This window comes from Chenopodium album, chromosome 17 (assembly GCF_948465745.1).
Source record: "Chenopodium album chromosome 17, dcCheAlbu1.1, whole genome shotgun sequence".
NCBI classification, from domain to species: Eukaryota; Viridiplantae; Streptophyta; class Magnoliopsida; order Caryophyllales; family Amaranthaceae; genus Chenopodium; species Chenopodium album.
Window position 1 is genome coordinate 43,141,325 of NC_137850.1, and position 26,294 is coordinate 43,167,618.

The 26,294-nt window shown below is 33.7% G+C and overlaps 1 protein-coding gene across 1 annotated transcript; it reads right to left on the minus strand.

Moving 5' to 3' along the window:
* Positions 1-18,375: 18,375 nt before the first annotated feature.
* On the minus strand, positions 18,376-25,706 carry LOC145588074 (putative fucosyltransferase-like protein). Its single transcript, XM_081644719.1, has 7 exons — positions 25,127-25,706; positions 23,184-23,344; positions 22,702-22,943; positions 21,625-21,729; positions 20,511-20,667; positions 20,166-20,393; positions 18,376-19,293 (listed from the first exon to the last, which is right to left on the minus strand). The coding sequence occupies exons 1-7, from the start codon at positions 25,493-25,495 to the stop codon at positions 19,041-19,043; spliced, it is 1,515 nt and encodes a 504-aa protein (XP_081500845.1). The 5' UTR covers positions 25,496-25,706; the 3' UTR covers positions 18,376-19,040.
* Positions 25,707-26,294: the final 588 nt, after the last annotated feature.

The following is a 26,294-nucleotide window of genomic DNA, read 5'->3' on the forward strand; positions in this document are numbered from 1 at the left end:
ATCTTCCTTTCCCCCCTTTTTCCCCCTAATTTCCCCTCTTCTCTTTCGATTAAACTCATTGTAGACCAAAATTGGGTTGAAATTTTCTGGGTTTAGTCTTGGTCAACGCCGATTTATTATGGTCAACTCTCAGCTTCCGACCAAGGGTAGTGTATTACAACAAATAAACCTTTGATAAGGTAATTTTTAACAACAATTTTTTTATAAGGTAGTTTATCGCAAAAAAATTGCTTTAAAAGGTAGTTTTTGACAAAATGTCCTATATATAATATAATTTTACTGAATATTCAACGATACTATTTGATCACCCAATATAATACTACACTTAATTCAGCGTATACATTTACATATGTATACGTGTAATTACTTTACCCTTCGTTATATATGAGAACATACCTAACGGTTATCCCTAACATACTCAAATGGCTCAAATAGGGTATATGAATGTATATGTGGCATTAGATCGAGAAATATAGATACAAATACGGAGTAATAAGTATTCAATATCTTTATTTATAATAATGCTATAGCTAATTTGTTTTATTTTATTATTATTTTCACTTTGAGTATCCTATAGCCCTAACAACTTTATTTATTTATTACGAATATTATTCTTTAATTTATACTCCGTATATATTTTATTTTTTAATGTGTGGCACAGTCTAATGATCATATATAATCAAAGTGGAATACATATTTTTTTTTTTGGTGCAAATGAGGAGCAGAGCTCCGGAAAATAAAACTAAAACAAAGAAATTAAGGGGTACAAACCGTGGCAAGGCCACACCTACTACATCATTATGCATAATACTCCCTAAAGCTAAGGGGGGGACTTGAATCAACTGAAATTTATTGTTCTGGGATACTCCTTGGTTGACAAGCCAATCCGCCGCTTGATTTGCTTATGTATAAAGAGGAATACATATTTAAATAATATAAAAGTCAATGAATTAAGAAACAGATACACCTGCATAATTTATTTATTTTCCCTAATTAAGTAGCTTGTGTTAATTATTCTTCAACACAAAAACCAGTAGTAGAAGAGGGTGGAAGAAAACATGTATATCCAGAGCAACAATAGGGTCCGCGACGTATGTTACAAATCTTCTCTAATCCTACACACTTTAAAACGTTCTCCGTAGTAGTTGATACTACAACATCTTGCTTATTCTGGGCCTCCGAATTAACTCGAATATTTGGTTGTCGTATAATTGGTTGCATCATTACCATTTCTTCTACTACGATGTCATATCTCACCGGAGTTTCTTCAGAAGTCGTTGTCGTAGTTCTTCCAAGCACCGGATGATCAGCTGCGCGCATAAATTGAATAAATGAAAACGCCAATATAATAAGCTTGTTTAATTGATTAGCCAAAAAAATTATTGTAAAAATATTCAAACCAACCCATACAAAACATCAAGCTAATTAAAGTAACGAACCTGTTGTAGTACGCATGAGCATGGACAAAATTGCTAAAACAGCAAAACCAAGGAGTTTGACTGATGAAACCCTCTCCATTTCCTTAAAACTGTGGTTTATTGATTGAGATCAGCTGCTAATAATGCTATAATGGCTATATCATTTCCTCAAACAATATACAACCCTTCTTATTTAATATTTATAGTGGATTAATTAGGCACAAACAAAAAAATCGGATGTACCATAAATCTATTATAAAGATAGCCAAAAGTGATCAAAAGTTACCCCTGAAATGAATAAAAGTTAACTCTAATATATATGCATAAAAGTAATCGTATACAAATAAAAATTATACACGCTTTATTAATAAAGAATCACATTTAAATGACTAAAAATCAATTATTAGTAATTTGGTGTAATTAAATTACCTTTATAAAACTACTTGTTGTCTATCTATACAAAAATTATATTATTACGTTTAAAGTTACCCATAAAACGACAAAGCGTTACCTTAAAATTAGCTAAAAGTTACCCTTATATGGCTCGATGTACACTATATTAGTGTATAAATCGGGTGTATACAAAAGTTTTTCAATTATGCAATTTTTATTTGATAAATAAGGGCAGTCATCAGTAGCATGCATGAGAGTTATGGCTAGAGATAAGATTCGTTATGCAGAAATTCAGCAAAAATTAGAATTAATCTGCTGAATGATGGGGAACGCCAAATAACTAGCGCATCAGCCGGTGCAAAATGCATTAATATTGTATACATTGTGACTTGCGACATGATGATGATTAATATATATAATTATCCTCGCGTCCCTCGTGATATAGCTCTATACAGCTAGCCTAAAGTATTTATCCTTAGAATGACTATCATTAGTCCACAATACTCAATAATACTACACTCAATTTTTATTGATTGGTTTTTAATTTTTTTTTTGCTCAAACTTAATCAAAGTTTTTTAAAAAAATTAGTAATAATTAATATTCAAATTAGAAAAATCATTTTTTAACATGTTTGACCATTTTTTGACATGTTTGACCAACAAAAAAAATATAAATTTAAAATCACTCAATTAAAATTGAGTGTATTAGTAGTCATTTTAATGAAATTTTTTCTCTGCAAGCGGATGCACGATGCTTCGTGCATCCAGTTTTGTTTTATAAAAAAGGCGGAATGAACATATAGTTGTTCAGTAAAGAACATTTACTTGTTTTGTAAAGAACATATATTTATCTTATAAAGAACATCACATATAATTGCTTTGTAATGAACATATAGTTGTTTTTGTAAAGAACATATAACTTTATGTTCTTTATATATATATCTAAAGAACATCTGTAATATTAATATAGAACATGATAGTATAATGTAATGAATATTATTTGTATTCAACCACCATAATCTAAAAACAAAATTTAAAGAACATTTTACAATAAACAATTAATTTTATGTCACAAATATAAGTACATTACTGATAATCAAAGAACATGAAGATAAATAACATTATTAAATAGCACACATGTTCTTTTCACTCTTGGTATATGTTCATTATATTTTAATAGTAGGTTCTTTTTACTTAAGGTATATGCTCATTGTATTTTAATAGTATGTTCTTTTCGTTGTAACTATATAGACATGTTCATTATGCTTATATAATATGTTCATCCGCTTTATAAAATATGAAAAAGAACATTTTATTGTATTATTATAATGTACCTACATTGTATTATTTAGATCTACAACTTTTTCTGAATTTGCTAATTTGCTTGCTTTCTTTTTTCAAAATGTAATAATTGGTCGGTTTTCTTTAAAAACTTCATATAGTTTCTCATTGATTGCAACACCAAAACCACATAAATCACAAATTTACACCAAGAACATGCAAAAAAACTACCAATCGAACTCAAATTGAACAACTATGCATGTCGAAATTGTACTCACCTTTTGTTTTCGTCAGCCATCTTGAACAATTTTGCACCAAGAAGTTTGAAATTAATGATTTCTTTATTAAGGTTTGATGAACTTGAAGTGGTTTTCAGTTTTTTCTTTTTTGAGAGAGAAATCTTGTAGAGAGAGAGTACAGTTTAAAATGATTTGAAATTACTGTATGATAAAAAAATAATTACTATTTATCTTTTTGCTTTTTTACAAAAAAGAAGCTCCATATAACTCTTGTAAATTAGAATTGAACAATATGTTCTTTCTACAACCATGTACATTATGATACAACATAATGTACATTCCGCAGCGGATGCACCATGAGGATCGTGCATCCGGCCGCAGGAACCACCTATTGTCATTTTAATTTTTAAGAATGACTATTGTACTTACTAGTATTGGTAGATGCATCAAACACATACAGCTTAGTGATTAGTGCGTGGGCTGACTGGATTAATTTAGTTTTTGTAGATATATAGAGAATTTCAGGTGCATCAATTTTTTTATTTACTTTTTTATTTTTTTTATTTTTTTTATTTTTTTTTTTTTTTTATGAACGAAAAGGTGCATCAAATAAGCTAGCCTATTAGTTTACTACGTATTTATTTATTTTTTTCTAAAATAAGAAGAAAAAAAAAAGATGACTAGAGTTTTCATGGGCTTGGGACTAAATGACTCTTACAGTCTTATGGAGAGAATTTATTTTTGAGGGGGTTAATTGTGATGTTAAGGTGAGAAATAAAGAACTCATATAGTATATAGAGATCGAAATTGTGAGAGAAAGGCTGAAATAAAAGCATGGAGGAGGAGCTACATTTTCTTTTTTCGCTAACATTTTTATTTTTTAATTTGCAGCGTAAATTTCTGATAAGAATGATTAGTGCTTGTTAGGCTATATAATATGTATAGTTATTGGGCCGTTGTTATGTTCCGAGCCCTAATCTCATTATATATATATATATATATATATATATATATATATGGGGAGGGATCCGGTGAGAATAGGTCCATATGTGAGAATTCATACTTATATGAGAACTGATTTAAAATTTAGAACATGTTAGTAAAATTTTAGAACATGTGAGTAAAAATTTAGAACATGCGAGTTAAAGTTTAGAACATGTGACTCAAATTAAAATTCTGAACATATGAGTAACAAATTAGAACATTTGTGTGAGTAATATGTTTAGAACATCTGACTTAAGATTATGAACATGTGAATAAAAATTTAGAACAAACTGATATAGAATATAGTGTTAATTCGGATGATATACTACAAGAGGGGGGGTGAATTGTAGTATGTTCCTAGTGCCTACTTTTCGCGGAATATAAAACTGATTGCTGTTAGGAACTTAGACAATGCAAAGCGGATTTTACGAGGAAACCATCCAGGGCCCAACTGGAAGTAAAACCTCGACCCTACCTTGGACCTTTATTTCACAAGTTCCTCACTGGACTTGCTACTTGATAGGACCCTATCCTACCCAATCTAAGTACCACACTTAGATTCACTCGTACCACCAAAGTACTACCCACTCGGCCTCACACTAGAAGCTCAATCGGCCTCACTTAGAAGCTCATACATTGCACTCTTACAATATAATTATAACGAGAATCCTCACGAACTCTCACACCCCAATACATAAAACACTCAAAACCCTTTTTCCCAATTACAAGATCTCAAAGAATAACTCTAAATACATACCAACGAATAAAGAGATAAAACTAATATGCTAGACACTTCAAGATCTGTCTGGAACTTACTGGACGAACTGTAACTGGAACCTGACCGGAACTTCGACCTGGAGGTTTGACTTAGCTTCGTGGTGAAGGATGAAACCATATAAGCACGACCACTAAGCTTCATCAGCCTCAACTTTGAATGAATACATATGAGCATATTTATAGTACACCCAAATTATTCTTTTTGTAAAAGATAAGTTTTATTAAAAGATAGAAATAAAAGATATTTTCCAAAAATAAGTTTTCCAAAAATATATCTTTTGTTAAGAATATATTCTATCAATAATAATAAGATATATTTACCATAAAATCAGATTTTATCTAAATCTTATATTTTCCAAATATACTAATATATCTTTTAACAAAAGATATACTTACCATATCTTTTTACAAAAGATATACTTGCCATATCTTTTTATAAAACATATACTTACCATATCTTTTTACAAAAGATATATTTACCATATCTTTCAACAAAAGATGTACTTGCCATAAAATTAGATTTTATTTAAAACTTATTTTACTGAAAATATTTTCCAAAAATAACTTATCTTTTTCCAAAAGGGATTTATTAGAAAATAAATATTTTTATTCTGTAAAACCAAATCCCTAAAAGATATGCACGTATTAGGTAAATATTTATATCATTAAATTCGACCTGGGACCTTTAACGACGTGCAGACCTAAGTTCCGATTAGGTTCTGGAACTCTGACAGTCTCTGAGTTCCTGACAAGTCAGTAACTCTAATTTCATTGACTATCATGAGTTCACCTTGGTTCTTTAGACTTGTTCCAGACTGACTTTTATGTCCAACATACTTAAATGAATCCTAGAGCGACATACTTTGATTTCTCCGTCTTCATGTTGTTTCTTTGAAACACTTGTTCTGGAATCTTGTAGTATTGATGTATTCTATATCTCGGGGCAAGTTCCTGTTAGGGAACTTAGATAGTTCTTGTTAGAGAACTAAGTTCCTGTTAGGGAACTCTTCATGTACCTGTTAGGGAACATGGAACTCTTCATGTACCTGTTAGGGAACATGCTCCGGCTTTCGTGGAAAAGCCTGCCGAAAGTTCCTTCTGGATCTTGTTAGAGAATACCTTCAGGTTCCTTCGTGGTTTGGTTCTCATGGGAGAACTTGCTTTAGGTTCATTCATTCTCTCTTGTTCCTCTTGAAGTCTTCTATGTTCTAACCCATTGACTTCACCTAAGTCAGTTCCTGTCTTCACATAAACACTTAAGAGAAACATTAGATTGAAGTTTGTTTGTCATAAACAAACTTCAAGTGAGAGAACTAATTAAACTTAAAGCTTATGTAAATACTCCTACACATATACAACTCATGTATGCATAGTGTACTTACCTTATGAAGCTAACATATGCAAACACCTATTTACATAGTTACCTTCATGGTTCTTTAGCCATCATCATGTTTATCAACCATAACACTTCTTGTTTCTCTATTGCTTATCATATATTGCTCAGGTTCCTTATATATATATATATATATATGTATATATATATATATATATATATATATATATATATATATATATATATATATATATATATATATATATATATATAGGGGAGGGATCCGGTGAGAATAGGTTCATATGTGAGAATTCATACTTATATGAGAACTGATTTTAAATTTAGAACATGTGAGTAAAAGTTTAGAACATACGAGTAAAAATTTAGAACATGCATCTGAAATTAAAATTTAGAACATCTGAGTAATAATTTAGAACATCTAAGTGAGTAATATGTTTAGAACATTTGATTTAAGAATTAGAACAAGTGATTAAAAATTTATAAAATCTGCTTTATGAAATTTTAAACATATGAGTAAAATTTAGAACATTTGATTTAAGATTATGAACATGTGAATAAAAATTTAGAACAAACAAATATAGAATATAGAAAGTGTGGGTAAAAAATTTAGAGCATATGAGTAAAAATATAGAACATACGCTTTAAAATCTGGAACATATAATTAAAAATCTTAGAACACACATTTTAAAATTTAGAACATATAAGTTAAAATTTTGGAACAAGTTATTTAAAATTTATGATATTAAACTTAACTAATTTATGGTTTAGAACATGTGAATACTAAATTAGAACATTTGATTTAATTTAGAACACCTAAGGAAAAGTTTAGAACATCAGATTTAAAATTTAGAACATACAAGTAAAAATTTAGAACATAAAGAGTGTTCTCACATAAGAAAAATTCTCACATAAGAAAAATTCTCACGAGAGCCTCCCCCTAATATATATATTATATACTTGTATACGCTAATAGAAAATACAGCACTCTCTTCTCTCTTCTCTAATCTTGTCATGGTATCGGAGCCAAATTCAATCTAAATCCTAAAAACTCTAAATTTTTCTCTAATCTCTATACTCTAATTTTTCTTTTTTAAGAAAGATAAGATAATGACATTTGTAGGATAGGGAGATAATAAAATTATAATAGCTAGATCCTTACCCAATAAACTTCAATTTGAAATGGAAGAAAATTACTGATTGTTTCATATAGTAATAAATTATTTCCGGTCACCATTATTCTCATGTATTATACATTTATACTGATACATTATTGAGTCTTTTCGTTGATTTAAACAAGTAATTGCAAGAGTATAATATGCTTGCAATTGATGTATAAATATTATTCCTCGCGGAACGCACATAGAATATCATAATATTTAATACTTATTATAATATCGAATATTCTATAATATCAGCAATAATTTATTGCTCCGTATGATAATATCGTGTAGATCGTCATTACTCCGTATATATAATTTTATTTTATTTTATTATTTTCTATAGTCCTAACAACTTTATTTATTATGAGTATTATTCTTTAATTTATACATATTTTATTTTTTAATGCGTGGCAAGTCTAATCACCATATTGTCCATATATAATCAAAGCGGAATGCATACTTAGCTTAAATAATATAAAAGTCAATAATTTATTAAGAAACAGATAAAATACTTATTTTTCCTTTTCCTAATCACGAATCCACGATCATTTATTTAGAGGATCATATCCTAGCTAGCTACTATAAATAGATAAAGGGTTGTGTGAGTTGAGGAAATAGTAAGAAGTGCAACAAAAGCATTAGTTCATCATCAACAAAAAGTTTAAGCAAGAAGTGCAGAAAATGGTGAGGATCTCAGCTAGCTTAATGGTTGCTCCCGTTGTTTTAGCAATGTTGTTCTTGCTTAGTACAACAACAGGTACATTAAAATTTTTACAATAGTCGTTTGAAATATGATTTTTCTCGATTTTAAATGTACTCGATCTTTTAACTGTTGGAAGTTCTTGATATAAAACAAGAGTGTTGGGAAAAATAAGAGAGAAAGAGAGAGAGAAATAAATGGAAGGGGAAAAGTCCCACATTGATTGGGGAGGAAGGTTTTTCCTTGTTTTTATAATGTATTGCTTTAGCACTACTTAGTTGAGTGAGTTGGAGGTGTGTGTTACTCCACACACACACACGCGCGCGCGCGCGCCGGGCCGGGTCGGGTCGGCCTCGGGCCTCGGGACTTGGGGAATGCGATGCGCGGGCGTAGGTCCTTGTTATCTTTTTGGAGAAATTTTATTTCCCTTTTCTTTGTCAAACAGAATATTCCTTTTTTGTCTGTTGGGTTTATTCTTTTCTGACTGTTGTGAGAATTAATCAGCCATTAATTCCTTGATTGTAGCTGACTGATTAATTCCTTGTTTCTTGCCTCAGTTGTTGACTGACCAGATTAATCTGGTCGTTTTCTTGGCCAGATTCTTCCCACCTTTCATGCTTTCCGTTTTTCCTCTTCACCCTATAAATATTCGGTGGTTTTCTTAGCCAAAACACACAACACAATCAGTCTTCTCTTTTCTCTAAACTTATCTAAATACATGTTCTTTCTGTTCTGTTTTCTGGGCAAGTATTCTGAGTTCCAGTCGGGTTTGTGAGTGCACATAAACTCCGGCGCCGTGCTTATCCTGGAGGGCGACCGCAATTGTCTACTGCACCGGGAGGTAGCGCGGAATCGTCTTTTAGGTCAGTGGTTCTCCACGACGCGGCTATTGTCAGTTTGGTTCACGCATCAAGAGATAAGTTATTTCTGGTTTATTGCTTATTAGTATAACAATCTAAAAGACGATTATGGCTTCCAAATTCCTTGTTCCTGATATGTCTAAACTAGAACCTCTTGATGGAAAGAATTATAAACGTTGGGCTGTTAGGATGCATTTTTATTTGGAGCAGATTGATGTTGCATATGTTCTTGATGATATTGTTGAACCTGTTGATAAAGATGATTTGTCTGAATCTGAGATTAAGTTTTCTAAGGATGATAGAACTTGTAAGGGCATGTTGTTGCATTATATGTCGAATAGTCTGTTGGATATTTATATGGGTTTCTATCATGCTAAGGATATTTGGGATGCTTTAGAGAAAAAATATGGAACTGATGATGCTGGTACTAAACGTTATTGTGTTAGTAAGTGGTTAAGTTTTCAAGTTGTTGATGATAAGCCTATTATTGATCAGATTCATGCTTATGAGAGTATTTGTATTAATATGGCTGCTGAAGGTCTGTCTATTTGTGATACTACCCTTGCTATTGTTCTTATTGAGAAACTCCCTCCCTCTTGGAAGGATTTTCGTAACCAACTCATGCACAAAAAGAAAGACCTAACCTTAGAGGAACTTGCTGCCCACCTCAAAATTGAGGAGGAAAACCGTATCAAAGACAAAACCCCTTCTGTTTTCCCTTCCTCTTCTTCTGCCAAAGCCAACCTTGTTGAACCCAAATCAAACAACCAGTCCAAAGCCAAAAACAGTAACCTTAAGCCTAATGGGAAAATTCAGAAGTACAAGTTTAAGGGAATCTGTTATGAGTGTGGTTTGACTGGTCACAGGGCTAGAGATTGCAGGGTCAAGAAGAAGAATGGGCAAAGTCAAGCAAATCTTATTGAGGATTCTGACATTATTGTTGCTGTTGTTTTAGAAGCTAACTTTACAGGTAATGCTGCTGAGTGGATTGTTGACACTGGAGCTACCAGGCACATCTGCGCTAACAAGGACATGTTCACTACCTATGACAAGGTAGAAGGTGAAAATGTCTTCATGGGCAACTCAGCTTCTGCTTCTATCCAAGGCAAAGGGAAGATCGTTCTCGCTCTCACTTCTGGAAAATTGCTTACTCTCACTAATGTTTTGCATGTTCCAGAAATGCGCAGGAATTTAATTTCTGGCAGTTTGCTCATGAAAGCTGGACTGAAGCTCTCCTTTGATTCTGATAGATTAGTTCTTACTCGCAATGGGGAATTTGTGGGGAAGGGCTTTTGTAATGGGGGGCTTTTTACTCTTGATGTTAAAATTGACACTATGAATAAGAATGCTAGTACTTCTTCTGCTTATATTGCTGAGTCTATTGATTTATGGCATGCTAGATTAGGTCACGTTAATTTTGATTCTGTTAAAAGGCTTAAACACTTAAATTTGATTCCAAGTTTTTCTAAAACTGATTTTTCGAAATGTCAAGTTTGTGTTGAAGCCAAATTTACTAAGAAGCCATTTAAATCAGTAGATAGACAGACTGAAGTACTAGAACTTGTTCATAGTGACTTAGGTGATTTTAATAATCACGAAAGTAGAGGGGGTAAAAAGTATTATATTACTTTTGTTGATGATTGTTCACGTTTTTGTATGGTTTATCTTCTCAGGTCTAAGGACGAAGCTGAGGAAATGTTCCTCAAATATAAAGCTGAGGTAGAAAACCAGTTGGACAAAAAGATCAAGAGGGTTAGGAGTGACAGGGGTGGGGAGTACAGCCCTGACACTCTTAAGGCATTTTGTGAGCAACTTGGCATTGTTCATGAGACGACGGCTCCCTATTCACCCGAACAAAACGGTATAGCTGAAAGGAAAAATAGAACTTTAAAGAATATGATGAATTCTATGCTTATTAGTTCTGGGCTTCCTAATAACATGTGGGGGGAGGCTATTCTTTCTGCTTGTCATGTTTTGAACAGGGTTCCTCACAAGAAGCTTGACGAGACTCCATACGAAATATGGAAAGGTCGAGCGCCAAACCTGAAATACTTGAAAGTGTGGGGGTGCCTAGCAAAAGTAGGCATACCTAGCTTCAAGAGGGATAAGATTGGTCCCAAAACTGTTGATGCTATTTTTATTGGCTATGCTTATCAAAGTGCAGCTTATCGTTTCTTTGTTAAAGGTGCTAACAATTCTTATGCAGGTGGTCATATCATTGAAGCAAGAGATGCTGAGTTCTTTGAGAACATTTTTCCTTTGAAAATGTCTCCTTCTAATGATAGTGAATTGCATGCTAGTAGTTTTGTTAGTTTACCTATTGCTAATGCTCCTATTACTAACGATGATTCTGTTTTGGAGCCAAGGAGAAGCAAAAGGGCAAGAAAGGAAAATAGTTTTGGTCCTGATTTTATTACTTCTTATTTATCTGAATCTTCCTTAATTGATGATGATTTTGTGCATATTTTTGTTTTGGAAGATGATCCAAGAACCTATGATGAGGCAATGAGGTCAGTTGATGCTGTATTTTGGAAAGAAGCAATTGATAGTGAATTACAATCAATTCTCAATAATAACACTTGGGAATTGGTTGAACTTCCTAGAGGTTGTAAGCCCATTACTTGTAAATGGATCTTTCGGAAAAAATTAAAGGCCGATGGATCCATAGACAAGTATAAGGCAAGGATAGTGGTAAGGGGTTTTACTCAAAAGTTTGGCATTGATTATTTTGATACTTACTCCCCTGTTACTAAAATTGCAACCATTAGGACTTTAATTGCTCTTGCTTGCATTTTTGGTCTTGTTGTTCATCAAATGGATGTCAAAACTGCATTTTTGAATGGTGACTTGGATGAGGAGATTTACATGGTCCAACCTGAAGGGTTCGTTGTTCCAGGACAAGAGGAGAAGGTTTGTAAGTTAGTCAAGTCATTGTATGGGCTTAAACAAGCTCCAAAGCAATGGCATGACAAATTCGATAAGACTATGACTGGTAATGGTTTTCATGTTAATGAAGGTGACTCTTGTGTTTATTTTAAGCATGATAGTCATGGGTGTGTAATTATTTGTCTTTATGTGGATGATATGTTGATTTTTGGGACTAACTTGGATCGTGTAAATGAGACAAAACAGTTTTTGAGTTCGAATTTTGAAATGAAAGACATGGGTGAGGCAGATGTGATTTTGGGAGTAAAAATCAAGAGGACTCCAAATGGCATCTGTCTTAATCAGTCACACTATGTTGAAAAACTTCTTAAAAAGTTTGACTCATTTAATGTCGATCCAGTTAAGACTCCCTATGACCCAAGTTTCCACTTAAGGAAAAATAATGGTAATCCAGTTAATCAGTCTGAATATGCTAGAATTATTGGTAGTGTTATGTTTCTTATGAACTACACTAGACCTGACATTGCTTATTCTGTTAGTAGGTTGAGCAGGTACACTCATAATCCAAGCAGTGATCATTGGATTGCTCTAAGGAGGTTGCTTAGGTACCTTAAGGGTACTATGGATTGGGGTTTGCACTACTCCAAATTTCCTGGAGTTTTGGAGGGTTTTTGTGATGCCAACTGGGTATCCGATAATGATGAAGTTAACTCCACTAGTGGCTATGTCTTCACCCTTGGGGGTGGAGCCGTATCCTGGAAATCTTGTAAGCAATCTTGTACTGCTATGTCTACTATGGAATCTGAGTTTATTGCTCTTGAATTAGCAGGTCATGAGGCAGAATGGTTGAGGAACATGCTTGCAGATATTCCACTGTGGGGGAAGCCAGCTCCTTCAGTTGCACTTCATTGTGATTCGCAAGCTGCTATTGCTGTTGCACACAACCATGCCTATAATGGGAAGAAGAGACACATCCGTCTGAGGCATAAAGCCGTTAGAAATTTGTTGTCTGAAGGGGTGATATCACTGGACTATGTTAAGTCCGAAAAGAACATTGCGGATCCGTTAACTAAAGGCCTATGTAAAAAACTAGTTTTGGAAACATCGGAAGAGATGGGGCTAAAGCCCGTTGTATGAATTGTGAAATAATGAACTCCTACTCACTATGAGTTCAAAGGGGAACGTTATGTAATAATTCGGAAGCACATTTTCATTTTATTTGTCCATCTCTAGATGTTTGTTTTGTGCTTAGCTACATATGAGAAGGAGGTTGAGCATACGGCTCTTAATGAACCCATATCCATATTTTTGGAGGTGTGTTGTAGCTCACACTTGATGGAGTTCACCTACTTAGGTGTGGAAGTGTGGCCGCTTCCTATGAGTATTTCGTGGGCTTATACTCTAGAGCACCTATGAGCATCCAGGCTGGACGTATGGCCAGTATAATGCGTCATCTTTATTCGCGGAATTTCAGAATATTATACATGTTCAATTGTGTGGCTCAAAGTGACGGGTCCCTAACTCCCTATTGAGTTCAAGACGAAGGTCACTTGTTAGGTGAGGGATCATAGCTTGATGTCCACTATGTGTTAATTCAAGTCGCGAGACATTGACACTTATGCAATTGTTTTGTTTTGCCCAGAATTCATTTTTCCTTTCTTTCTTTTTCATATCTTCGAACCTGTGGGGGATTGTTGGAAGTTCTTGATATAAAACAAGAGTGTTGGGAAAAATAAGAGAGAAAGAGAGAGAGAAATAAATGGAAGGGGAAAAGTCCCACATTGATTGGGGAGGAAGGTTTTTCCTTGTTTTTATAATGTATTGCTTTAGCACTACTTAGTTGAGTGAGTTGGAGGTGTGTGTTACTCCACACACACACACGCGCGCGCGCGCGCCGAGCCGAGCCGGGTCGGGTCGGGCTCGGGCTCGGGCCTCGGGCCTCGGGACTTGGGGTCTTGGGGAATGCGATGCGCGGGCGTGGGTCCTTGTTATCTTTTTGGAGAAATTTTATTTCCCTTTTCTTTGTCAAACAGAATATTCCTTTTTTGTCTGTTGGGTTTATTCTTTTCTGACTGTTGTGAGAATTAATCAGCCATTAATTCCTTGATTGTAGCTGACTGATTAATTCCTTGTTTCTTGCCTCAGTTGTTGACTGACCAGATTAATCTGGTCGTTTTCTTGGCCAGATTCTTCCCACCTTTCATGCTTTCCGTTTTTCCTCTTCACCCTATAAATATTCGGTGGTTTTCTTAGCCAAAACACACAACACAATCAGTCTTCTCTTTTCTCTAAACTTATCTAAATACATGTTCTTTCTGTTCTGTTTTCTGGGCAAGTATTCTGAGTTCCAGTCGGGTTTGTGAGTGCACATAAACTCCGGCGCCGTGCTTATCCTGGAGGGCGACCGCAATTGTCTACTGCACCGGGAGGTAGCGCGGAATCGTCTTTTAGGTCAGTGGTTCTCCACGACGCGGCTATTGTCAGTTTGGTTCACGCATCAAGAGATAAGTTATTTCTGGTTTATTGCTTATTAGTATAACATTAACATGAATTGACAATACAACTAAACTAAGCATCCCCATCCATACTTTTGTTGACATTAAACCCGTAGTATATACCTACTTGTGAAAGTCTTACTTTATAAGGTATATGAGTTACTCATACAATCACCAATTAATTTTAGTTTTCATACTCGTGTATTGTAATATCCTTAATCATACATATATGACTTACATTATGCAGCTACGGTGGTTGAAAAGATGGCAACAACTTCTGACCAAAGGCCTATAATTGTATTCGAAGAAGTGGTGATAGTCGAACAACCAAAAATCGATCATAATAAAGGAAACCGAAAGACAAAGATGATGTTTATGGAACCAAATAGTGGTGGATTAGATGCACAAATTATTAAAGAAGTGACAGCAAGTGATAACGGGGTAGCTATAAAAAAATGCGCAGCACTAGGCGAGGAATGTAGTATTTTATGGAGGTGTTGTCCGGGTACCAGTTGCGTTTCAGCTACATTTTGGGATACAGCTGTTTGTACTGCGTAAAATATATGAACAAGATGCCTCGGCTCGAACAACGGATTGCTGAGCTGATGAGCTTATCTCTCGTCTTTAATTCTTGTTTTCAATTGTGGACTATGTCATCTACTTAATTACTTTCAAATTAAAGCTTTTAAGCTATATGTAATACTTCGTTCGTTCTTTTTTACTTGACCTGTTTTAATAAATACGTTTGCTAATGTGTGCATAATTTTGACTCCCAATAACTTTGATTCTCAAAAAGTAAAATTATTTCCTTCATTCCTAAATCATAGACACGTTTGACTTTTTTTCACTATTCATATATTAACTTTGTCCATCAATTTTCAGTAACGTATTAAAAGCATACTTTTTTATCATGAAATATTATTGTTAAAAATAAGTATTATTATAAAATTTCATAATATCAACTTTTTTTAATTTTATACAAAGTAAATTTTACAAATACTTAATCATGTATATTTTAGGTCAAACTAGTGCATTGGCATGTGTGTCAAATTTAATTTAATGTCAATTATTCAAAAACAGAGAGTGTATGAAATTTATATGATATAATTTATTAATATTTATTGAGATGGATCTAATAAAATTCCACATAGACATAGCATGACTTTTCATTACATGTAACTCACAAAAGATTATGAAAGAAAAAGTGTTGAATCCTGTAAAAAAACAATGGAGGAAATATACGATAGTTTGTTTGGTTAATCATGATCATGAATCATATCATGTACTCCCATACTATGCATGTACAGTATCATGATGGACCATAATATATAATTAAATAAGTTAAGGAGTATTTTATTATATTTTGATATTTGTTACTACTTTCCTTTTTTTATTATTAGCAATAACAAAAAAAATTTATCCCATAAATAATATCTTTTTGTTACAAATTCTTAAATGGACCTGGTTCACACTAATTTATTGTGGACCACTAACATTAGAGAAAGTATGGTTGTTTTATTAATAAAAAAAAGGGTCACTATAATTAAAAAAAGGTCACTATATTGAAATAAATATCATTTTGGTAATATATAGGCCTAAATGGTTATTTTTGTAATGAAATATTTTATATACTGATCAATATGAATAATAAAGGTCACTATGTTAAAATTAGGGTAATAGCGTCGTGTTTCAAGTTCACAATATTATTAAACGTTGTAGTAGTTTTAATAAAGGTTACTAGGTTAAAAATAAGGTTACTATGTTAAAAATAATGGTCACTATGTTCAATATAAAGTCAGTTGCGTGTGTATAGACCTCGGGTCCACAATAATATTATTGTGGACCAGGTCCACGCAAGTCTTTTTGTCTTTTTGTTGTAGATAATAAAAAATAAGGCAATATATAACAAGCATATGACAAAAGATTTAGGGATCATATAGCATGTATTAGAAATTTATATAAAAACGTAACACTATTACATCCTCACACATTTTACATTTTGCCAACTTAATTAGCTTGTGTACTAAACAAACATAAAACAGAAAATCCAGCAAGCAAACGAAGCATCATAAAAAATAAAAATAAATAAATAAATTAATAAAAAATAAAAAAAAATTAAAATCTAGAAACGAGCCCAATGATATACTAAGTTACGTGCATATACTTACTCTGTTCATAAAATTACAACACTTAGCTTTGACTAAAAACGTGCAGAGTTTTTGAATAAAATGTTGCAATTTTTATGAAATGGAGCATAGTACATATGTATCAATATGTGAACTGTGCTGTAGATCTTAATTGCAAAAACCGCCAGCAACGCCTGCAACAATCATACAAGATAATCCTGCGCAACAAGAAGGTCCGATAAACGGAATCGGGTTACAATACTCCCATATTTTGGCACACCCTAAACCGTTCTCCATAGTAGTTATTGAGACGTCGTCTTGTTTATTTTTAACATGACTATCTGTTTGTTGTAAAATCATCTTTCTGTTCTTATTTTCGGTCTCTATATTTGGTCGGACTATCACCACTTCTTCTACTTCGATGTCATATCTAACCGCCGTTTCTTCCGGATCAGCTGCGCGCATAAATACAATCATTAGAATCGTGAATAAGCTTCAAAATTAGTGCAAATAAATCAAGCAAATATATATACTACCTCCGTTAAATATTAGCTGTAATAACTTTAGAATATTTAATACGGAGTACCTCACAATGTACCTCAAAATTGCAACTAATACTTAAAAGAGGTAGTATAAGTATATATACATACATACGAAACCGAATAAAAAATTAACCTGTTGTGAAACTCATGAGCATGAATAAAATAGCTAAAACAGCAAAACCAAGGAGTTTGACTGAAACCCTCTTCATTTTGTTAAATTGAGCTGAAATCTAAATAGAAATCACAAATTATATATTCAGTTACTAATTTAATGCTTGAATGGCTGTATCATTTCCTCATACAACTCTTTCTATATATACTGTATATAATAATAATATAGTAAATATAACCTTTATATTATTATTCATCAAAAAATAAAAATAATAAGATCAGTTTAATGAAAATAATGCTCAGTTATGCTATTACATTTATATTATTATTCCTTCACCTCGGTCTGTCCATGCCTGAACACCTTCCTTCACGACTTGATCACTTCTATTATTATTCGATTATTGATGCCCCCTTATTATTTTTGTTGTTTTTATCTTTCGATTTGCATTTTGTGCGATCTTCAATGTATATCTTTATTGGTTTGTCCTCTAATATTTCCAATTCCGAAGCTTTCAATTACAATTACTTCATCCGTTTCATAAAATGTAACATTGTGCCCAAAATATTTTTACATTTTTAGTCAAAGTTTTGTACTAGAAATATTTGTGAACCAGGAGAAGTGTTTTCTTATACCTAAGTTCGTTATTGATAGAATTATCTAATGTGTGAATGAATAGTTTATTACATACAAGTGTTACAATTTTGATTAAATATATTATTGGTCAAAGTTTGCATTGACATACTTGATTGAGAGAAATGTTTGCTTAAATAAATATGAAGGGAATATATATATTACTCCGTCATATTTTATAAACCATTTCCCAATTAATTAAAAATTTGACCATGCTTTTTATGGAGTAATTTGTAAAAATAACATAAAATCTGTGCCTCTCCCATGTTACTATAGTGGGGTACAAAGAGTTATAGCATACAGAGTAGTAACATTTGATTTTTTACATATTAATAAGAAAATCTGGTCAAATTTTAGTTATTAAAAACGCCAAAATCAAACTATTGCAAGTATTCAGAAACAAACAAATGCAAAAGTCAAACTCAAAATACACCTTTGAAAATGGGTTTTGGTTACTCTTAATAAACTAGGTCAAAATAAAACCTTCCAAGAGTGGCTGAACTAAAAAACTGAAGATAATTTAGATCAATTCCTACAAGCTACTGCTCTAAATGAATTTCATGTAACTTAAGATCTATTAGCCGAACATAAAATTAAAAATCAGTACCCAAAAGTTGGTAATTTTTTAACATCTGGAAACCTGATTGAAATTGCTTCAAAAGCAGAACTCGCCAAAACCGACATCAACATAAACGAGTCAGTGAAAAACTCAGCTGTGAGCCTGCAATCCAAAGCACAAAAGCACTTTTCAGCACGCATAAAACTCTGTTGGACTGTCGGCTTGATTGTGCATGGTAAATGAGCTATGAAGGGCTCCTTCAAAACTTGTATCTTGTAATAACCTTCAAGTTCCAAATGCGCACAGACGCACAGTATCCACTAGGCCACTGGCAATCAATACAACAGGCAGTGAGGTTTTTTCATTTCTACTTATCAGTCACTTAGCTACACGACTAGACGTGGATCCCCCACTGTCATGAATAAACAGAGTCAATGACTACGAGTATCAACTATAACTATAATATAAAAGCAGCATCACCTGATGCTCACCCTCAAGGTTGAAAACTGGAAATACATATCTACTCAAACAAATATGACCTCAAACTTAGAGCATGGATTGTTTTCTATATGACTTCTAAAATCACTTTCCTTAAATTTAAAGGTATACAAAGCTTGTCTCTGTGTCATGCCAAGAGGATATATTCTATAAACTTTGAGCTCGTCTCTTCCTCTAATACTTTCAGGTCTTTCAAGTTTCCAAATAGGCACATGTCTTAAGTAACTAAACTTCTTCAGTACTGCAGACTCCAAGGCCTCCATTGTCAAATTGTTAGACCTACACGGCAAATTTTCAAATTAATCCATGCAAATCAAATACAAGTGACGCAACTAAAGCAAATGAAGTAACATTATAAAAACACTGAAGAATTATACAACTCATGTCCAGCCATATGCTATACATAAGAACATAAATTAAATATAACAGAAATTTGCTTGTGCTCTAATAGAACAGTTTTCTTTGATAATCTCAAATATAGGCCTCAAATTCTCTATAATGGTGAATGGAAAACTATATTTTACATGCGTTATTTCATGTAATACAGGACTGAAGTTTGCATATCTATCTCCAGTCTTTACACATAACAAAAATGCAGATCCTAAGATTCAAGAAAGCAAACAAACTGAACCTAGAAGGATCATGCTTATTCTAGATAACAACAATAATCTTGTAAGGCTGAGAATTTAACAGTAACAATATTGTTACCATATTCTACTGTCATTAAAGGCAGGATTTCAATCATCAATTAATAAAAACTACTCCAGTCCTGCCCTTTTTCAAGATTTCCTTAGGAATAAACAATAAAAATGAGAAAATAATCACTCTAAATTAACCGCCAAAAATAAAAATTGCCTGATCCCAATTGTTTAACCACAAACACCTCAAGCCATTGAATCTTCCAGTAATCCAGTTAATAGCATTGCAGTGCAATACCCTAGGAATACTAGTTCTTTGTAATATAGTTTTGCTTTACTCACACTATACATGATGCTGATAAGAATTTAGAGATCTATGCTGGCTGTAAGACGAAACCCTTATTAACTTACACAAGGCAGGAATAAGAAGGTAAAATTACAACAGAGAGATTCTTACTATGCAATAACGAGGCAAATATTTAAATAAAATACGAAAGCAAAATGAATCCTTACCTAAGGAAAATAGACTCCATCTCAAATCTGCCTCTTTCCCTTACATATATATGATGAATAGTTTCTGAGCCTTTAGAACACTTGCAAGGACGTTTCTTCAATCCTGGTCTTCTCTCTTCATCCTCACGGATTCTAGTTGCCAGGTGAATACAAAGGCGGCATGATGAGTGAACTGCAGCCATATCAACTAGGGCCTTGAAAGAGTCATCTGGGCCGTCATATTTCCACCTACCAACAGATAGCCAATGTCTTACAAAATTCTCAAAATACCAAACAGATTTCTGCAACAATACAGCTATGAGCCGGTGACTGTGAGACCACTATATGAGAAACAAATAAGTGTACCTCAATGACTGGTTGTATGCAACAGAATTTTCAGCAAGATACTTCATAGTCTTGGCAACTGGGTCAATATCTTCCAGCTCTTTTATATGCAGCACTGATCCAAGGCAAGGAGCAAAGTCTTGAATATTTGGAGCGCCAACAACAACAGGAATTGTCCCTACATCAATAAGAGCAGTCTCTAATTATATTATAACAGAAATGTGTAATACTGATTTCACTACATAGATTAATTTCCACTTCTGGGGAAAAAAAAAAACACTTTAATTTTCACTTATCTTCATTTTTGAGGCCTTATATTTTAAAAGAAAAAAGAGGTCAAACATATTCCTCAATAGCAGCCACTAAACCCTGACCCATCAATCAGTTTCTCACTACTTCACTGGTAGTCCAAATGTCCAATAGCATCTAGAACCCACATGACAAAGCATCAACTTGTCATAGCGAGGCTATTGATCAGCTAATACATGTAAGCCAACAGATTTGGGGAGACAACTACGTAAAATTGCTATAAATTAACTATTAGTTAAAATAGCCACCAACAAGTGACTATGACCCATCTCCAAGTGTTACATAATCTGTCTTTCACTAAATCCACACTATGAACCATGTGCAGATTTGCCACTTTAAATAAGCTTTTCAGAATTTACAAATTAACAATATACTAACACTGATGCAAGACCTCATGTTAATCATTCCCAAATCAGTCAAGAGTCATTGTCGAGAATTTTTAGCATAGAGAAAATTAAATTTAACCCTCCCTCCCTCCCTCTCTCTCTCTCTAGAAGAAACTAAGATATAAAAGGATGAATGATGTTTCGGTTGAGAGCCTATAAGTGAAGTTTAGGAGGAAACAAGCTTCATTTCCCTGGCTCGGAAGGAAAGGATTGTGACAGATAGTTGCAATTAATATTGGAATCTTCTTAGGTAGAATATAGATACTATCTACATTATCCTTCACACTGACCCCACTTAACAGTTCAAAACTTGACTTGACTTCCGTAAGTTGGACATCTCAGATATACAGAAGCAGTGGCCATGAAACAAGTATCCAAAATTCTAAATACATTTAACATATGCGTAAAAAGCACCAGATGTAGAAGATCAGCGTTCATACCAGCAACAAGGGACTGGAAGAATTTCTCCGTGACATAGTCCTCCTCGTTCGAATTTTCAAAAGCCAAGCTAAATTTATACCGCTTCAATGTTTCAACTTTGTCAACTGAAATGTTAACAAAATGATTTTGTTAACTAACAGTCACCAATCAGATGGTAATACAAATTAAGAAAGATGATGAAGAATCTGAAATGGATGGGATCTCTATTAAATGAATAAAAGGCAAGTATGTAAGAGAGTCGTAGTTAATAGTTATCTAGCATGAAACATTTTCTAGTATTCTATATCTGACAATCAATTTGAGAAGCCAATAAAAGCAAAATATGCACAATAACCACCATCCGCAAATACATCAAAATTGGCATCCAATTGTCACAAGGAGCAAACATGAATGCATCCTGCCACCCTTACAAGAGAGACCCAAATTTTCAAAAGCAACATTTAAAAAGGTATGAATTAGACAGAGGTGACAATACAACTGGAATCTAGCACCCGGTGCAAAGCAAAGGTGAGTACCTAACAAAGCAGTGTATGCATTTCTTATACCAAACTATAAAGAACATTCCAGGTAACCAAATCAAAATCTGGCTTTCAACTAAAGTTTTTGAATAAGAAGATGCCGCAAAATGGAGCACTCTATCATATGCTTTTACTTGAAAATTTGAAATATAAAAGAAAAGAATAAGATAGAAGCTCTATGCCTAAATCACCAAATTTTTTTTATAGAAATGCAAAAAAATAAGATGTAATAAGGCCCTTAAATGATATAATTTCACTTGGTAAATGATAAAAAGAATCAGAACATTTTTTTGTTAATAAGTTAGTAATGATTTAATATAGTGTCTTTGAAAACCAAAAATCATTTTCCAATAAAGATATAAGAAGATGGTAATTTAAAAGAGTGTCAATAGAAATGCCTACGGCATGAGAAGCAACTTAAGATGCCTAGGTTTTTAATAGATAAAAGTGAAGGGTTGCAGCATCATAAGTAGAAAGAAAGAAAAAAAAGAAGAAGAAGAAGATAATTCAAGCAAGCAGAAGACATAAAACAAGAGAAATTTCCTTGATTTCACAAACCTCTTCCATCTCGGTTACGGTGACAACCACCATAAGAATCTATCTTCATCCCACTCTTCTCAAGACCTTCAAGTGCTTGCAATCGAAAGTTGCGAGCACCACAATTAGAGATGAAAGCTGCAGCCAAAGCATTCTCGGTTTTTGGTTGCACAGGTGCCATGATGTCATACTCTGCCCAAGAGAAATATCCTACTGGAACATCAGACGACAGGCTAGTGGTCATAATGACGTCATAACCCTTCCTGACACAGAGCAACCCAAACATAATAAAGGGATCAAGAAGCATCCAACTCAATACAGCATTGGTAGAAATATGTCGCGGAATAAGGATATGATATGCATTATCATATATGCTTATATTGCCTACAATGCTAGGCATTATAGTCATGCATGAAGGATCACTCTCCACAGAGGTGGCAAAGGGAAGAGATGCTAAATCTACATGTACTTCATCCTATGAGAAAACACATGTTCTTACCTACCCTCGTGCATTGGCAATATTGTTTTCTGCATAATACTGAGCTGATTCCATTGAACGGAGCACACTAGTCGTTCCATGCCCTTGAGGCCAACCAAATGCAGCATCTGGTTTCCTACCAGAATCCTGTCCAAACTTGCATCCCACCGAGCAAGTATTCCACTCCTAAATGAGGAACAAAAAGACAATGTGGGCCAAAAGCATATCATCATAGTTTCAAAACATGTAGGCAAATCACATCTTGAAGTTAAAAATAATTTCTGGTTGACTGATTGATGAAATGACATTATTATTTACCAAGGCATAGCAAACAAAACCAAAACTTAGTAAGTAATGAGGAAACAGCACAGTCCCTAGACAAACTATCAGCTCATAAAACAGCATAACATTAAAAAGGTTATGGGAAAAATCAGCCAGGTATTCACTTTTAGAATAGGAAGCACGAGACATTTAGTTTTCACAACCATAAATGCGGGGTGGGGGTGGGGGGCACTTAACCATCTCCATGTTTGACAGTCACAGGACAAACAGGATTCAAGCAGTTCAGTTGCAATAAGAGAATTTAAACCACCGCTTAATTTTGTAAATTGGAATCTGGTTCTGTGGTAGTGATTCTGTTTCTACTTTGTGGAGCAGAGTTTCACCCAGCTTATGAAAATTCACTTATCATATACTCGTACTTATCATCAAGTCATTGATCAATAAATCTCCAACTCCAAATAAACCATATCAGATCAAAGGAGCTCAAATCAATATCCGAAATGCCATTGTCTTGAACTACAAATCTTTTCTGCCTTTCAGCAAAAAACAAATTTTATATTTTAGTTATATATAGCTTTGGACTATTGAAGTCAAGGTTTTTTTTTTTTTTGGTTGAAATAAAAAAGGCAGCTCACAATTTCCCTTTGGATCTTCTTAAGTCACAAATATCACAAACAGGTATGCCTTTCCCTTGCACACCAAACAGATCCTTGATAGGCGAGTAGGTGAGTCATTCTTACAGTCAGCAACCTTAATTTGGCAGATTTTTTCTTCTGAAGTACAAATTCCCCAACATATTGAGACACTGGTAAACCCATCAGATCCACTCACTCAACCAATTTCTGATAGGTAGTAGATTGGAAAGAAGGGTAGGAATGTATGATAAGAAGGGAGGGTAGATATTGATGGACCCAATTCACTTAAAGATATTTTGTATCAACACATCCCATCGTATGAACATTCCTAAGTTTAGAAAAATGCCAATCTCCTCTTGCATTTCTATGTGTACTAAGGCATGCACCTTAAGTCATGAAGAGCAGTCTTTACCAAGATTCAGATACATTCAAAACTTGTACTAGATTACCGTTTTACTTGAGCTATAGGCTTTGAAAGTAAGGGTAGCAAAAGGATCAAATTGACGCCACAAACAAGTTTCCACGGTCTAAGTTATATGCAATTTTGGAGGTTCATTACAGAAATCCAAACAAAAGTTTCAATATTGAATGGAAACCTAGAGAATTGGAAGGAAACCCATTGAGCTAACCCCAGAATTTGATGGACATTAAAGCCAAACAAAACTCGCGGAGGAAAAGGAGAAGCGAATACATCTGGACTCAAGCACACCATATGGGCAAACTATCACACCTAACCATCATCAACCTCCCAAAACCCTATTCATCATTGGGGATTTGAATTTTACTGTTTCTTTACCACATCTGACTACAAGTCGAACAATTGCTTCCAATTGTACATTTTTCCTCAACATAAATCCACCAATTAAACATAACAGCTAAAAAAACCAACATAACAAGCAAATTAAAATTTCAAAAACCCTAATTTACTACACCCACAAGTCAAATTTCATCATTAACTTCAAATAAAGCAAACAAATTACTACTCCTATCGAAAAAATATAAAAATTAAACATCAAAATATTGCTAAATTGATCAAAGTAATCGCACAAACCTGATCACCACCAGCAACCAAAACAGGATCTTTATCAAAATCCCTAGAATAAATCACAGTATCCTCTTTAAGCAACCAGCTCTCGCAAAAACCACCATCTTCCTCCGAATCGGCCGCCGCACCACCGCCATCATCGGTGGCCAGGAACGAAACTGCCGGCGATGATTGGCGCAACAACGAGTCCGCCCACGAGTTAACCATAGCAGCATTTTTAGCCATATCAAGGCGACCTAAAAAAGTGATTTCTGCAATTACAACTAAACCTATGAAAAACGGCATTAAATTCGTCCATTTTTTTCTGGAGTTTGCCGGAGTTTCGCCGTCGAAGGTTGTTTTCGGCGGCCTTCCGCCGGAAAATCCAGGATTCATCGGAATTTTGCGGAGTTAGAAGAAGGATTTAGTGGAGAAGAAAGCATGGAAAGATGAAAGGTTAGAAAAAGCAAAGTTGTTGGGTTGATTAGTTTGATTTGGTGAGTCAATGCCTAAAATACAATTCTACAAGTTTGAAGTTTCCTAATGGGATTGGTCATTTTAGATCATAGGAATAGAAATTGGATGAATGGTAGTTGATGTTATGGTACAACATCATTCAACTTTGAACTTTCCACAAAGTGTTAATTTCGAAAAATTAAGGATTTTTTAGGTTTTAGGTTTTAGGATTTAGGATTCGGTTGTTTTATTTGTTAAAAATCGGATCAAGGATTGATTTTTAATGCAGAATTAGTGAGTGATCCCGGGCGTTACCCGGGCTGTTATTGTTGTAGATGTACAATCGGTAATTTTTTAAAAAAAAAAACTTTTTAAAACTGCAATTGCCATTGTCAAATCAAAATTGAGTTTTTTTTTTTTTTTAATTAAATCTTGTGGTTTGTAGTTATGTGAATTTTTTTTCCATACAAACAATATAGTTGATATTGGCTTAGATGGTTAAATAGTCATGTGTTATTAGAGGTTGATGATTCGAACCTCCTTATCCAGTTCTTAATTCACAATCTCATACTTTTATTTAATTCTAATTTATATTTTCTCCGCATTACGATTGACTTTTACCTTAATGATTTTTTTTTTTTTTTTTTTTTTTGAGGCAAAGCTACGGACTTTTTTTTTTTTTTTAAATTTGTAACAAATTCAAATGTTTAATGAGACTATCTTCCTAAAATAAAATGAC